The sequence below is a fragment of the Tauraco erythrolophus genome, chromosome 2 (genome assembly GCF_009769465.1).
Source record: "Tauraco erythrolophus isolate bTauEry1 chromosome 2, bTauEry1.pri, whole genome shotgun sequence".
In the NCBI taxonomy this organism is placed as follows: Eukaryota; Metazoa; Chordata; class Aves; order Musophagiformes; family Musophagidae; genus Tauraco; species Tauraco erythrolophus.
This window is the reverse complement of record NC_141466.1, coordinates 70,790,022-70,806,811: the sequence shown is the minus strand read 5'-3', so window position 1 is coordinate 70,806,811 and position 16,790 is coordinate 70,790,022. Positions and strand designations below refer to the sequence as shown.

General features: G+C 41.8%; 1 protein-coding gene across 8 annotated transcripts in view; it reads left to right on the top strand.

The window, feature by feature from the left end:
• Nucleotides 1–16,790, top strand: part of HMBOX1 (homeobox containing 1) — a 113,304-nt gene that overhangs the window by 41,146 nt on the left and 55,368 nt on the right. For all 8 annotated transcript variants that reach the window (XM_086624292.1, XM_086624259.1, XM_086624285.1 and 5 more), the window contains exon 2: nucleotides 6,577–6,660. In XM_086624292.1, the coding sequence (XP_086480418.1) occupies nucleotides 6,638–6,660 (23 nt within the window). In that variant the 5' untranslated portion in view covers nucleotides 6,577–6,637. The remainder of the gene's footprint in view (nucleotides 1–6,576; nucleotides 6,661–16,790) is intronic.

Here is a 16,790-nt window from a genome sequence, read left to right as displayed (position 1 = left end):
TTTAAATCTTCATTCTGCTTTAGGGTATGTCTTGCCCATTGTAACTCTGTAGGAATTAGCTAGGATGGGACTGCTCCTTCAGCTCTCTTCTCTTGCTTGTTGTCTTCTGACATGCAGTTACTAATTTCGTGACAGCTTCTGCACTGTTGCAATGCAGTGTCAAACATTTTGAACTGAACCACTCAACTGAGAGTCACCATCTCCTTAAATTCTCTCTCACGTGTGAATGACCGTCTTGGTCTTCCTCATCCGTTTCGGCACTCAAACTGATTTAAGTGGATTAAGGTAACCTATTTGATTGTTGAAGAAGCGGTCTTTGTAGCAGCCATTAGCAATCGCTATTAGCCATGAGTTCACGTGCCTTGCTGTCGAGATTCACTTGTAATTTTAGCCAGAAAAGCTAATTCATGTCTGGCCTTTGATTCCAGGCAAGTTTTTAGACATGATTGGAGGGGACAACATACTGCAATTCAGGAGATACAACAGCAAAGGAGCTTGGTACATTAAGGCCTGAAGCTCATTTGTAAGCAATAATGAAAATACAACCTGGGGTTCTCTGCTGAAATGTGACTGCAGAGGTATTTTCATGACAACATTTCATTTTCCAGCTGCCACTAAGGACAAGGCAATACTAAACTATGTCTTTCTACTGGGACTGCATTGCCTTTTATGTATCTCTGGGTCTTCTGGAGTAACTCGGAGTTCTTTCCAGTGAAATATGCATGAACTTTTCTGCCTTTCTGGAAGCCTTGGGTGAGTTTGGTAAACTTCAGGATTTTGTGACTTCAGTCTTTCTGTAGAGAGGATACGTTGCTAGTCTGCTTCAAAATGGAGCCTGACATCCAGCTTGCACTCTAAACAATTCCACTGAATTTGAGTAAAGAGATTTCTTTAGCGTGCGGTTGGAAAGGGAAGAGAAGAGGGAAACAATTTCAACTGCAATCCTTGACTAATTGTTCTGTGGAGATCTACTGCAGGATGTGTTGTGGAAGCAATGATTTACTTGCCTTTTTTAAGTTTACCAACTGTGGCTTTATCATAAGCTTAAGGCATGTGTTTTCTAAAGGGAAAATCATAGAATCATAGAATGGTTTGGGTTGGAAGGGACCTCAAAGATCATCTAGTTCCAACCCCCCTGCCATGAGCAGGGAAACCCTCCACTGCACCAGGTTGCCCAAAGCCTCATCCGACCTGGCCTTGAACACTTCCAGGGATGGGGCATCTACAACTTCTCTGGGCAACCTTGTTGCGGTGGTTTCTCTTCAGTTAAGGAGCTCTGAGGAAGAAGAGAATCCCAGCAAAAAACTTTTGCTGTAAGCTTGGCAAGATGCTACTGTATTCCTTCACCATAATTCCAAAATATGGCATTCTCTTGAGTTGTGCGGTAAAGTGTTTGGAAAAGCAACACAGTCACAGTAAGACTGAAAAGAACATTGATTGAAGGTACCTTCTGAGCAGTTTCTTCAAGAATTTCTGTGTTCGTAAAAAGTATGCTCTCTTGCTCCCTTTGATTCACTGACGCAGATTGCCTGGAGAAGTGGTGGAGTCTCAAACCTTGGAGATACTCAAAAGCGATCTGGACATGGTCCAGGTCAACTGGCTCTGGGTGACCCTGCATGAGCAGGGGAGTTGACAAAAGGACCTCCAGAGATCCCTTCCAACCTCAGCTGTTCTGTGATTCTGTGATTAGAAGGTCACAACCTGTCCCTTAAGATCAGACCTTTGCCACAGCAATTCATGCCCTGTTACCTTGCAACTGAGCCAACATGCTCCTTGCAAACATTGGTTCAAGGTAACCCAGAAGCTGCAGCAAACGCAACGACTGTGTTGCTTGTTGAGCAGCGATTCTTGCTGAGAGCTTGTTTTCCACCTTCTTGAGGGTCTCCACAAGACCATGCTCAAGGTACACGTCAGCGTACTAACTTGAAGTAGTGATATTTAAGTAACTTGGAACCTGGAGACTTAAGAAACAACTTTTCACTTTGTGTTGCGGTGCAACGACCTCATGGAACTAGCTGCTGCACGTTGCCAAGCCACAGTGCGTGCTCAGGAGGTGGCAGTTCGTAGCGAAGGTTCTTAACCTTGCTTTCCAGGGCACAAATGTAACACATCCTCAAGTCATACGGTAGAGCTTTTTTTTTTTTTTTTCTCTAATAGGCCTATTTTGGGAAAATGGGCTAGAGAGTCCTAGATTAGCTTTAGTATTTTGGACACTAGTCCTACTTTTGTGCATGCACCCAGATGAATTTATCTTTAGGTTTTGATACAAATGCAGCACCTGGAGTTTTAAAAGCACTGAGTAAACAACAGCCTGTCTGAACATCTCTAAGCTCGCAAAGAAAGGCTTAACGGGAGCTACTGTCTGGAATCTGCAGCCAGACACATTCAAACTAGAATTCAGGTACACGTTTGTATTGGAGAGGGCGATTAATCGCTGGAATGAACTAGAATGGATGGATCCTTGGTCTCTTGCTGGTTTTGAGGAAAGATATCTCCCAGACATAAGTTAAGCTAAGTAACAGGTTTGTCTCACTTTGCGCTGGCCTCAGTGCAGGGAAGGTGACGCATGTAACAGCCCACGTTCATAGACACGTGCGCACGCTCATACACACACGCATCGAGTCCAGCCAGAAGACCTGATGATTCCTACAGACCTTAAGCTGTACCTTAAGTGAAAGATTTAAATTTTGAAATATTTTGTTACTTCTAGGAGAGGATTGGTTTGTAATAATGCATGAGCTTGGGAGTCTGTCTTTATTGTGAACTCAGCAGTGGCAGATCTTTGTTCCTGGGGCTGATTTGCACATTTTCTTCACCATCCAATGCACCAGGTTTATCAGCAAGCTGAAACTTGGTGGTTCTGCATTTCAGTAGCTGATATGGTGATAGTCCTATCGTAGTAGTGGGGCCTATGTCCTCAGGAAGATACCGTGTTTAACCACTGATACTATCCTGTGTGGCTTTCAGCCAAGAATTTAGCCCCTCTGTTCATGTTTTACTTTTGACAAAATGATGAGGCTTCTTTCTCTTCCTCGAGTTCAGAAGCTTTTAATTGCTTATTTGTAAAGCTATTTTTAAGAACTGACCAAGGAGGGATATTAGTGGAATACAAAGTGGTGGCATTATTTTTTACTATGTGACTCACTCAAAAATTAAAAGGGAAAATTAATTTTTCTTCCAAATAAGTGATATCAGCCTCGTCTTTACCAAGTGACTTCCTCCTTGCTTCTGCAGAGTGTTGTGGATCAGGGTGAACTATACTTCAAAACATTTAATTGCATACAGTGAGAAATGAAGAAAACTGAAGTGGATCCCAAGAATGTATTAAAAATCTGAACTAAAATGAGGATGATTTCATGTCAAGTGAGACAAATGCAGAGTTGATACTCCAGTGCTTCACACTTCCACTTGTCCTTGGCACTGAGAAAATGAGATTTTTAATATCTGAAAAACAGATTGCCATGAAGACTCATCCATTGTAAATTTAAGCTGGCTTTATAGCAACTTAAGCTGGGGACAAGATTGTTCATTACATCTGATTCTACAACTGTGGCCATGATTTCCATATTAATATTGAAGTTGTGGGGTTTTTTTTATTGCCTGTACCAGAAATAGGAAGAGAAGCTGGTAGTGTTTTTCCTGTGTTAGCAGGTAATTTATTTAATGAATAATGCGGAAAGGGCAAAGGTTTGTGAGTTCTTATTTGCATATCAGCTATTGCTGCTGTGATCGAACCTGGTTTGCTGCTTCAGTTTATGCTAAAAGGAGACTGAGGGAAAGAGGGATATCGATACATGATTTCAGAATTGTATGATTTGTTGGTGGTAGATGTTAATGTTCAGAGCTGAACTTTCTTGGCTAGTGTTACAGGTGAGAGAGGTTGCTTGTTTCCCATCCGATGTGCCTTTAAATTACAAAAACATTTAAGCAATCTTTACGGGGTGGGGTGGGGGAGGGGGGGAAGGTATTTCTGTGCCACTGAACTTTAGACCAACATTGAGTCAAAGACTGTTTGTAAACCCTTTTCAATAGCAGCCGCTCTGTTCTGGCACCAGACAGAGGAAGCAGGGGCTTCCTCTCCTTTCTGGGTAGCTGTGTTTGCTTTCCCGAGTCCAGCTGCCACGGCAGACCTGAGGATTCCCCAACCTGCCTCACGGCTCGGCTGCATCTGTGACAATTTGCGATTGCATTCAGACTGCAATGCCACCGCCTCAACCGTTAACACAGCAAAAATGGAGAATTGCTCTTATTTGCTCAGGAGCTCTCTCCTGTTTCTTTCTACTGAAATGCTATTGTCCTCTGTCTGCGCTCACAGATCTGGCATCTCTTGGAAAAGTTCCTTCTTACTCCTCTGTTCACAGCTCGTGTTTGGGCTAGATCCTAATGGCTCTTCATTTATAATATCTGAGGTCTGTACCGTTTTTTTTCCTCTTCCATTAGTATTGCTAATATCATTGTCCTGCCTTTGTCGTCTCACACCTGAGTTACTGCAGCCTTTTCTTTGGCTCTCTATCTCATCTCCTCATGTTCCGGTTTTAATACTGTGTTTCATGATGATGGAAGGTGATCTTTTCTTTCCTTAGTGGGTTTTATTCTTTGCTTCTTCCACACTTCTCGCCCTGGAAGCACATCTTTCTATGAGGAGTCCAGTTCTCTATCTTTAGCTTCTCTGACCTTCAGAAAGTTTGTATATATTGAAGTCTAATTTGTTCCTCTTTGGAAAACAAAACAGCTCTCTGTATTAAACTCAAAATTTGGCAATAAGTCAACAGCGTGATCTCATATTTTTTGTGACTGCTTCAGGGAAGATGTTTTAAATGCAGTTAAGAGATTTAACAGAGAAGTGTTTTGGTGTAAAACTATCTTTAAAAGATTTGGGGTGGCTGGCTCCAGGGGACCTATGTGTTTGTCTTTTCCATCCATCAGTACTTTGGTGTCACGATTTCTCTCCCAAGCCACGGTACATGACCTGCAGCTGCGGTCGGCTGGGACCACTCATCTTGTCTATGACCTTGCTTTTTGTGACCTCCTTTCCTGGAGAGGACAATGGCAACTCAAGACCTAGATGTGGGCCAAATGAATTGTTTTGGAAATGGCAGCAGCCGGCTCTCAGCAACTCCCTCCCCGAAAACACCCAGTGCTTTCCTCTGCCACATCTGGGTGGGAGCAGTCACGTGGGAGTGGGCTTAAAACCCCTGGGAAGGTTGGTGGCCAGAAGCTGACTGCTGCTGCTTCTGGAAGAGCTCATTCAGTCCAACCTTTTGCCCTGAGAGTTCCTGAAAAAAAAGAATAAAGCTGCATAAACAGTGGTATAGTCTGTGCATGGCCAGTGGACTCCGTCTGGAATAGGTGCATTTCTTCCATAAAGCCTGTAGCAGGTGTGATAGAGTCATGCTATAGTGTCTGGTCCACTCTTAACTGCTGAAAGGAGCCAAGATGTGTCCGTCCACAAGGCTTGTTTGCTAATATTACATACATCTCTTTGTGGAGCAGAGTAAATCATCCCGTGCAAATCCGTGTGCTCCTCTACCCACTTCTTTTCTATTCCGGCTCACATACGCCCATAGCCTGAAGTGTGAATATTCTCTCTAGTTCTTTCTGCATCTGCCTGAATATAACATCCTGCCTTTCTCTTTCCCGTTGGTTAATCGTTTGACTTTTGAGGCACTTTCAGTCCATATTAGTTTGTGGAGAAAGACATCAGCAGTGATAGCTAAAGAAAATTCTGTTAGGTCATTCCTTTTCAGAACATAGTACCTGTCTTCTAAGCTCTTTGCGGATGTTAGCCAAATAATCCTTTTAATAGCTTTTGTGAGTTAAAAGGGTAGGTAACTGTCATAAGGCTAAATGATTGCATAGATTAATTTACTTGTGGCCAAAAGAAATCAATTGTAATTTAAATTTTTGTCTCTGGACTGATTACGCTACCAGACACCAACTTTTTCCTTGGGAATCTGCCGTGTGCATTGAAGTATATGTCTGCGATTATATATGGGTCTGGATTAGTTACAGATTATCCAGAGTAATGTGATTTAACATTTTCAGTTTTTAACCTATGGGCGTGCACAAGCTCAAAATACTCAGGTGGTTGGCCTTGTTTAGACGTGTAAAGTACGCGTTTATAACTTGAGTTGTTAGAATTCATAGGCTGTTTGGATGTAAAAGATTATTTGCCAGACTTAAAGACCACAGGTCTGTTGCAAAGCGTGCCAAAGCTCCAGCTGAAGGGTGAGACTTTAATGATCAATTTAAAAAATAAAAATTGAAAGATGATATAAGAAAATTCAGTAGTTCCAGGGAGCATTTTTCTTAACCATGGTTATATTTAGTGATTGGTATACATTCTACTGCCTTTTAGCAGAGGGATGGATTGGGTGATTGAGAAGGATCCCGAAGGGGCCTGTCTTTGTTTCTTTTAACGAGAAGTGATTTGGCGCTGCTGCCTGGTGAAACTGCCCTAAGGTTGCCCTCTGTAAGCCAGTTATATAATTGTATGCCAGATAACAAGAAGTCAGAATGCATTTACCTTTCACAGAAACATCTAACATCTTTCTCTATTTTGCTTGTGTCTTACAGAATGGTGAATAACACTGAAGACCCTCAAGAGGCTTTATAACGTCCCATCCCCATGTAAAGTATGCTCAGAACTTTTCCAGTAGTGTAAGTACAAGCTAAAAAAAACCCACAAAAATTAAGAGCTCTTTGGTGTGGCGCTTTTTTTTTTTTCTATTAATTTGTCTAAAAAGAGCAGAGAAATGGTTACAATGATTATCAGCAGTTGGCTAAATTGGAGAGTTCCACTGGTTTGGTATTTGCTAGGCACATAAACCAGGGAATTCCTCTCTTGGTCTGGCTGATGGGTTATTTCCACTTCTGCTTTTCTGTCACTGAAAGAGAAGGAAAGTCATGCAGTTCTTAAAAACTCAGCCTTGATCAGAGAAAAGGCAGTGTTAAAAGAGAGATCTCCATGCATCTACTGAACATACTAGAGGGATACCAGAGCTGTGCAAGAGTTTAGCACCACTGCAGACTTGATGAAAGGGGATGAGTTCACCATTAACATAGTATTATATAGCAAAGGCAGAAAACGTAGGACACCTAACCTAACACTGGAATTGGATGTGTTGGTCCAAGCAACAACTGCTATATCTTGAATCTCAGTATGAATTTAAGTTGTCTAAATCTTTGAATTTGAACCCATTAGTTTGATCTTTTAAAGGACTTCTGTCATGAATCTTAAATGTAATTGATATTCATGCTGTTTCTTATAGAATCATAGAATGGTTTGTATTGGAGAGAACCTTGAAGATCATCTAGTTCCAACCCCCCCTGCCATGGGCAGGGATACCTTCCACTAGATCAGGTTGCTCAAAGCCTCATCCAACCTGGCCTTGAACAACTCCAGGGATGGGGCAGCCACAACTTCTGTGGGCAACCTGGTCCAGTGCCTCCCCACCCTCAGAGGGAAGAATTTCTTCCTTCTATCTAATCAAAATCTCCCCTCTTTCAGTTTAAAGCCATTGCCCCTTGTCCTGTCTCTACATGCCTTTGTCAAAAGTCCTTCCCCAGCTTTCTTGTAGCCCCTTTACGTACTGGAAGGCTGCTGGAAGGTCTCCCTGGAGCTTTCTCTTCTCCAGGCTGAACAGCCCCAGCTCTCTCAACCTGTCTTCATAGCAGAGGTTTTTCAGCCCTCAGATCATCTTCGTGGCCTTCTTGACCCACTCTGACAGCTCCATGTCCTTCTTGTATTGGGAACCCCAGAGCTGAACGCGGCACTGCAGGGGGAGTCTCATGAGAGCAGAGCAGAGGGGCAGAATCCCCTCCCTCGACCTGCTGCCCACGCTGCTTTGAATGCAGCCCAGAATACAATTTTCTTATTTTCTTCAATAAATAAGCAAATGAATTCAAAGTTTGAAGCTTGTCAGGCTGAAAAGAAAGGCTTGACCTGTCTGTTCTGTCATCCATCTCTCTCACTGGCCAGCCCTGTATCACTGTTGCCCACACCTCTTTTATAGGTGCGACCAAATGCTTGTCCGCTGGCAATCAGATTCTTGAGATACTTTGACCTCTTGACTTCTGATTGTACCTCTGTCAGACTGAGTTGGAAAGAGAAATCTTGTCTACAGAATAGGTAGCGAGAAACTGGGCTGCTGTGAATGCAGTCAAATTTTCCCAGATGGATTGTTTCAAGGATGAAGATTATTCATCTAGCGCGTGGAGATTCTTAGTGCAAGTAGCGGTGCAGTCACAGGCTTCTGTAGAGGGAGTCGCAGCCAGAAGTAAGAGCTGCTGGGGGTTTTGTGTTGGAAACGAAACTACCAATATATTTCAAAAAGACTTTTTGATACAACCGTTACTCAGTTACTTTCTATTGCTGGTGACTTAGTTCTTCTCTTCAAAACTGGTGGTTTCCTACTTTGTTGCCCATTCCCTGAGCCACCTCCTCTTCTTTCTTTTAGCTGGAAATATGTTGGATTTCAGTATTAAAATCACCACTTGAAATTGTAAAGATCTAGCTCACAGCAGGAAAGAAGGCTGGAGGTAAGGCCACGCTGCCCTGTGCATCTTTATTATACTGGGTAGTTTAGAGATTGCAGGGTGATCTTAAGAGCTCCTCTGTGCTTTGTGTGAGCACAAGGACAGTCTGTCAGCTTTATGTTAAAAGCCTGATACAAAGTTAAATTTCCAAACTGTGAATTACATAGTTTTAATTTTTTGTGCTTTAGCTAGATTTCAGTCATGTTCAGTTTCAGTTGGATATCAAGTTGTTCTGTTGCTTTCTGGAATCGTTGTGGCGCATTAAGGTGCCCTGTTCATCAGCTGTCACTCTCCATGAGAGAAGTAGCAGCATTTTTGATTTATTCCAGTATATGTGGAGTTAATACAGTGATCAAAAATGCAATATAAGTCTAGTTGAGTAATTTTTGACTAAGTGAAAGCTGGGGTGAACCTATTTCAAGGGGATTAAAGAGTATTAGATTAGAGGAAATGGGCCAAAATGACCCATTTAGGTATAAAGTTTCCAGATTAAAACATAGATATCTTTTAAAAAGAATAAGTGGGCATCGTGTTTTCAGAAGGGGAAACAAGAAAACAGTCTTTTTTAAGAAAAAAAAAGAGTTAAATAGTGAATAAAATTAAAATTAAACAATCTTAGAAGTACCATGGTTAGAGTGTAATTTGGTTACTGCTATCATGGGGCAGAAGAGCAAAGTAGGCAGCTGGCTGCAGTTACCATTTCACCTACCTAATTTTTATCCACAGTTGGATGAGAGTCAATGCTCTAGAGGATTTCGAGGCATGATGTGGACACAAGACTCTTGATTTTGGTATCACAAGAATTAGTCGTTTATCTGAAACGAAGTCCTGTAGCCAATGCAAGTATATCTCTATTGGGTTTTCCATAAATATGATGAGAGTAATTGCTTGTACTTCATAGGCTTATGGCAGTATTGATTAATTAATATGTGTTAATAGTGAGATATGACCATCAGTATTTGTGTTGCATGTTTCAAACTCTCTCTCAAAATAAGACTTCTGATAGAACTAGACAGTTTCAACATTGTCACTTAAAGTTTACCTGAATTGTCAGGCCGGTGCTTATGAATCTAACTGCCAGCAGTGACAGAGCTGTCTTGGGAGCGAGTAAAAGCCTGCTGAGTGGAAAGAAAATCAGTGTGAGTAATGCAGATGAAAAAGGACTAGATTGAAGCCTTGTCATCACTTAGGAAAAACAACAGAAAGAAAGGAACGAGTATGTGAACGATACCGAGGTCAGCACACGTTGAGGAACAGACAGTGGAGTTACAGTGGCTTAGAATGTCACCACACGGCTGAGCTGTATTAGCTTCCCAGCTTCCTTGAAACGTGACACAAAACACATTAATTAAACCTGGGCAAAAGAGGACTCAGCTAATTTGCTCTTCGTCTTCAATGACAAGGTATCAAATAGTTGGTGGCTGTAGGAGTGTTCAGTTGGCATTTTACGCTTCCTTAACTGAAACAATGTCTTGTCTGAGCCCTTACTTTTACTTTAAGATAAACCAGATGAGTTCATTCATGATTTCACAGGCAGCTAAACTACTCTGAAAGGGACCTAAAAGAAATCTTGTTGCATGTGTGTCTTTTATGCCTACTTCTGCTTTTGGACAAGTTGTCTTGTTCCCATCTGTTGAGTTGATAATAGACATCAATCAGAGCCTTCTCTAAGCTAATTCAACTTGCTAACCGGGGCAGAAACTGGCTATGGGTGGGCTGATTGGTTTTCCTGCTGTGTTAGTGAACTGAACTGGTCTCTGGATATTTTCAGCAAGTCCTGAAGCTATGCAGAAGGGCAGAAGAGCAGCACCAGCCTCTGCTACGGGGATGGCATGCTCGTAGGTTGGTTCATGCCATCCTATGCATCTGCAACCTCAGGACTTGCATCTGTAGGTGCTCTCCTGCTCTGAGCAGGATACAGAAAGATTTGGACTTGCCCTGAGAATATAGACTGGGTCTTCTCTATGTCATGCAAGAGGAAATTTCCCTAGTTCAGGTCTGGGCTACACAAACAGATGTTTGTTCCTGTAAGAACATCAGCTAGGACATGTGTTTCTTTTTGAAATGCTTTTAAATAAAATAAAACTCTTAATATGGAAGCAACTGTGGCCAAAAGCCCATGTTTTTGTCATTATGATATATATTCTTCAAGGGCCGTTGTTACCTGTTCCTGAGTTGTTCTCTAAGTATCAGCTCTGTCTTCACTAAGACTGTGTGCCAGTAAAACTGCACTTGCAAACTGTTTTCTAGTGGAAAAAAAATTTGCTTTATAGTTAATCGCAAAATTAGAGGTAGTTAAGTTTCAGTTATTTGCTGGGTTTGGATTTTAGTTTTCTGAATTAACAAATCTCCCTTTTAAGGAAGTGTGTTGATTTTACTACTGGTGGTAGATCCTGAGGGAGAACTAAAGTGCCTGAAATACCTCAGAACGTCTTTTTTTCTTTACGTGTTGGAAGAGAGGTGGTGGAAAACCTGGTGATGGCATTCCTTGAAACTCGTCCTACACCTTGTCATATCTGATGCTATAGATGGACCCTGTAGGATGGCTGTATGTGTGGTGAGAAAACAGTCAAAAGTTTGGCCAAGCACTTGGTCTGCCTCCTTGCAGAATGCCTGTGTGACTTTGAACAAGTCATTTTGACTTGTCTGAAGGCCAGTCCCTTTCTGTGAGCTCTTGCTTCCAAAAATTAGTGTAGTTTTACTTCCCTGCCTCGCAGGTATATTCTATAGAAAGGTGTGTTTCGAGGATTTGGATACTCCAGCTGGCAGAATTAATACAGAAGAATTCTGAGATTCTGTCTGGATTATGATAAAGGATTGGTCAAATTCTGGAGGAGGCAGAAGACAACGGTATACCTATCCCTGTAATCATGACAGCTGAAAAAAACGTGACTTGCCAGTCTGGTGTCTGGGTTAGGCCCACATCTCAGTTTTATTGGCAAAATGACTCTGTTTTTCATGTGGGTTAAAGACAGCATTTCAGTGTGTTGGTGAGATTTGTTTAGCTGTGTAACTCAGGCACACAAGTCCTGCTCTGATTCTGTTACAGAGCTTATATATCCAAAGTTTAGTCTTCAGCTCCTGAATCCAAGAGCTCCTCCTTTGCTCTTGGCACAGGTTTGGGCTTTGGGCCCTGGTTCAGCACTCAGCTGCCACTTCAGCTTTTCTCTCGATTTGTTAGTCCCTCTGATCCCTCATTCTGCCCTTGAATCCAGCCTCAGAGTTTGAATTCTTGCCTCGTTGCTGTAGAATTGCAACAACAGTAGGAAACTCAGATTTTAGAAGAAGGGAAGGTTAGGGTTAGACAGATAAGGTGTCGGTGTGAATCAGTTTGTGCCTTGAGTAGAATTCAGAAATACCTGGCTCCCAGCCCTGTGCTTAGTCAGAGGTCAGTCCCTTTTGTAAGACTTGGATTATGACAATAATTGACATTTATATTATATTTTTCCCTTGTAAGATCTATCTCAAGTTCTTTCTTTTCCAAAGATATAAAGCAGATACTATAAGGCAGAGTAAGTTACTCGCCCAAGTGGAATCAGTGGCAAAACTGCCAGGATTTGCTTGCTGCCAGTGTGCCAGCATCCAGTAAAAAATATTTTATCAGCAGTGAAGAATTTAGAAGGCAGAGTGAAAGAACAGCTTATGTGGAAGTAGCGAATCTGGGTTTGGGGCTCTTTAACTAGCTGAGAAACTTGAAGCCTCCTGAAGAAATGATATGTTGATATTCTGCTCTCAGCTTGCCTTCTGTAATTTGTGTAGCGGTGAGTATTTGATTACGTTGGATTTATTTTCAGAAGTTTCAGGCTGCTCTTATTAACTGTCACCATTTTGATCGAAAGCGTATGGCAGTGTTCTGCATTCGTAAGACAGTGTTTTGCATTCATAAACAGAACCGGTGATGTTTAACCTCGATAGATCAGCTTGTAGTCTGATTTCACTCCTTGCTGCAATGTGAGGCTTTCGTTTCCCAGGGATGAGAGCAGTCATTACAAGCATTACATTTTGTTTGTGAATCAGGATGAATGGGAGTAGAGTCCTCTTTGAAAATCAGAACTAAGAGATGCAACTGCAGGAGATAATTATGCTAACGTATGGGTAGGGATGGCTCTGTGTTCGTTGACATGATGAGCACTTGAGGCTTGATTTTTTTTTTTTTTTTTTAATATTTTTTTTTCCTCTCTCTCTTGAAAACTGGTACAACTCTACTGAAAATACTGGAGTTGCAACTGATGAGCATAAGTGTTAGCTCCGATGAGTCACATCCTTAATCCTCTGTTGCGCCCCAGAATTCATAGTATCAGCTACTGTTTTGAACGCGGCTTTCCTTAATATGGTGCAAAGCTTTGGGCGTTTCTGAAATATTTCAATTGACTGTGAGTAAAAGGAGATGCACTTGTTCAGTAAGAACAGAAAAGGCCAAAGCTTCGATTTCAGAAGACTAGATAGTGTAATGCCCTAAATGTCCCAATTTAGTTCCCACGGTGTCTTAAAGCTGCACTTGATGGGTCACAGTCTTTGCCTCCAACACGCATGCATGGTGTGCACCATTTAGTTTGTGATATATGTCAACCTCTCTGTTTGTGGAACAGCTATAGCTCAGAAAGGAAGTCCTTCTCTTAAGCAGCTTGTAAGAACCAACTGCATCCTTTGGAATGGGTAACAGTGAGTGAGATGTCGAAAAGGAAGGAGGAGTGAATGAAAACTTGCTTAAGTCCTTGGATTTCATAAAAATGTATGGAGAGAGAAACAAGCTTGCGTAATACAAAGCATGGTTAAAAAATTAACAGACTGGGCATCTGCAAGTGCAGTTTCTTTGTAGTCACTGCTTGTGATAGAAAGCATCCAGAGTGGTAGTTCTTGTGAATTAGGTTGTTGAATATCAGGCTGGTTGATAAGCAAATTATATTGCCTTTGGAAATAGCAATGTCATCCTCAATTCCCATTTTTGCTTGCTGTCTAGATCAGAGACCTCACGTAGAAGGGAAATGTAGCAGCCCAGTCATACTGAACAAGGATCCTTACACCAGTGCACTGTCTGGGACTGGATGGGGGAAACCAGCACAGCTACTCTCTACTACATGATTTTAATAGCTGGAGGACATCCATCTCCACCGTTGTTCAGATAACAGCTCTCACTAGTGCTATGTGCACATACATACAGGAAAAAGCTGGCAGGCTGAGGAGTTAAAGCTGTGAGAAAGACTGATAGCTAAAACACTTGTTTAGTTAACTAGTTATAGAAAGTATTTTTTTTTTGCTATATACTTTGGGATAACCTACTTCAGGTGAAAAGCCACAGCTTTAACTTGTGATTTTGCTCTTCTGTTTAAAGGCCAAGGCTGGTTTCAATGCACCAAGAAAGCGCGTGTTATGTTGCTAAAAATGATGGTGCTGTAAAAGACAAGATTACAAATTCTGGAGGTACTATTAACAGGACAGCGTAGTGCTGTGAGGGTCCTACACTGGACCAGAAGTATATGCCGTATGTCGAAGGGTAGAAGTTGACATCTCTTCTCATCCTGTTCGCCACAGTTGATGATGGCTTTATCGGAATCATTCTTAAACCAATTACCAGACCTAGGATCCTGTTCCGAACACTTTGGCTCTAGCCCACATCCATATTTTGCAGATTATATCAAATATAGGTCTTATATGAAAAAGTACAACTGGTTTTGTAAGTCTTGAGCTTTGCAGAGCTTGTTAGATAATGCAGTGAATTTTAATGGAAATTTGGAGAAGGACCTCTGCAGAAGAGGATCTCTTCAGTGATACTAAGAGTACTTCCGACTCATGTACAGTGAGTAGAAGAGTGGAAAAAATGATTTCTTGTGATCATTAAGGAGTCCAGAGCCACTTTCTCAAGTGTTAGAGGTGTTAAGGCTGGTGTCTGGCCTTATTCCCAAATGGATAATTGAATTGCTTTGAACTTCTACAAGTTCAATTGGACATGGACTTCGCTCATAGCTGTTTTTATGGGATTATTCTGCTATGTTCCATCACCAAGAAAGTTGGTGTCAGGTAAATGATTCTTATATCTGTGTGGGCTTGGGCTATGATAGTAGGTGAGAAAAACTTGCTGTGTTTTTTCCTAGTTTTCTCTGTGAGATGAAGGAACGTAAGGGAAGAGGACACCTCTGTATCTGGCCATGTACCCCCGCTCAAGATCAGTACTTTCAAAGTGGGGAGAGAGCCCTATACCTAAATGGTGAAATTTGTAAAAAAAAAAAAAAAAAAAAAAAGAGGCTAAATAAGTCTTGATGGTGTGACAACGAAAACTAATCATAGAATCACAGACTCGTAGAATGGTTTGGGTTGGAGGGGACCTCAAAGATCATCTAGTTTCAACCCCCCTGCCATGGGCAGGGACACCTTCCACTAGATCAGGTTGCTCAAAGCCTCATCCAACCTGGCGTGGAACACTTCCAGGGATGGAGCAGCCACAACTTCTCTGGGAACCTGTTCCAGTGCCTCACCACCCTCAGAGGGAAGAATTTCTTCGTTAGATCTAATTGATATCTCCCCTCTGTCAATTTAAAGCCATTGCCCCTTGTCCTATCACTACACAAAAGTCCCTCTCCAACTTTCTTGTAGCCTCTGTAGGTACTGGAAGGCTGCTGGAAGGTCTCCCCGGAGCCGCCTTTTCTCCAGGCTGAACAGCCCCAGCTCTCAGCCTGTCTCCATAGCAGAGGTGCTCCAGCCCTTGAATGATTTTGTGGCCTCTTCTGGACCCACTCTAGCAACTCCATGTCCTTCTTATGTTGGGGATCCCAGAGCTGAACGCAGCACTGCAGGGGTCTCTGCTGAGAGCGGAGTAGAGGGGCAGAATCCCCTCCTTTGACCTACTGGCCATGCTTCTCTGGATGCAGCCCAGAACATGGTTGGCTTTCTGGGCTGCCAGCGCACATTGCTGGCTTATGGTGAGCTTCTCATCAACCAACACCCCCAAGTCCTTCTCCTCAGGGCTGCTCTCAATCCATTCTCCGCCCAGCCTGTACTTGTGCTTGCAATTGCCCCAGCCCACGTGCAGGACCTTGCACTTGGCCCTGTTGAACTTCATGAGGTTTGCATAGACCTACCTCTCCAGCCTGTCAGTGGTATCAAGACCAATTATGCCCCTAAACAGCCTTCACTCCAGAAAGTGGCGTTAGAAGTCAAAAAGAGTGATGCTGCATCTGGCTGGTTGAGACCTACTGGTTATTTTGTATCTTTGGGTTTGGGAGGGAAAGTAAGTTCTTTTTTATTTACCTCCTTATAGTTTTTCCTTCAATCTGATATTCAGGTACTTCAGGTTCCTTTTGGATGAGCCATGAAATATAAGCATAAAGTTTTAATGCTTTATAGATACCAAGAGATAGTAAGATGAACTGGTCTATCTTACTTGGGGTGTGACTGCCAACTTAATTGAAGAAGTTTGATACTTTAAGCTACCTTTATTTCTGTCAGTATCTAACTAAACTTGATTCATTTTAAAGGTCAGATTCAGTTCTTAAAAAAACTGGTCATTTTTAGTTTGGAGCTTATTTAGTACTTTGATGAGGTCTTGTGTTCAAAATTTCAGAGATAAAAATGTATGGCAATTCTCCCTTGGTTGGGTCTCTTTTTCAGATATCTCCCCAAGGAAATTTGACAACCCATTGTAACTGGTGAGAGTTTTGCTAACTGATCAGAAGATAAAGCATGTGATTATAATGTAAGAGCTGCTATTGTTGAGGATATTTTGCTACATGTGCAGCAAAGTTTGCCAAAGTTTGACCGCAGCAAAGCAGTCAGTCCACAATCTTTGTTCTCAGGAGAAATATTTGCTGTCTTGATTTTCTCCTGCACACTCCCAGTTGTTCTGCTTGTCCCTGTCTTATTTTACTTCTTGTTACTTCTGCAGTTGATTGTATTTCTTAAGGAGAAAGAGGGGGGAAGCAAATTGAATTATAGCTAGCCAGAGGAGTTCAGGAGGATAAAAGGCTCTTACAGCAATATGGGGGGGGGATGAAGTAGTGGAGAATATCCATTAATTAATGAGGTGAATGAAATTATGATCATTCTAAAATGGCTGATTTACTTAACTGCTTTGTAAACTGATCTTTAAACAGGATAAGTTTATTAAAATATTTTAAAAAGAGGAAATAACTGAAGCCCTGCTAGAATAACAGTTTTAAATAATGTTACTGAGTTATTCATTAAAAAAGCAGTAGATAGTTCACAATCTTGGAACATGTTCAATAATACCACATTTTGCAATATTTGTTTTGGGATTT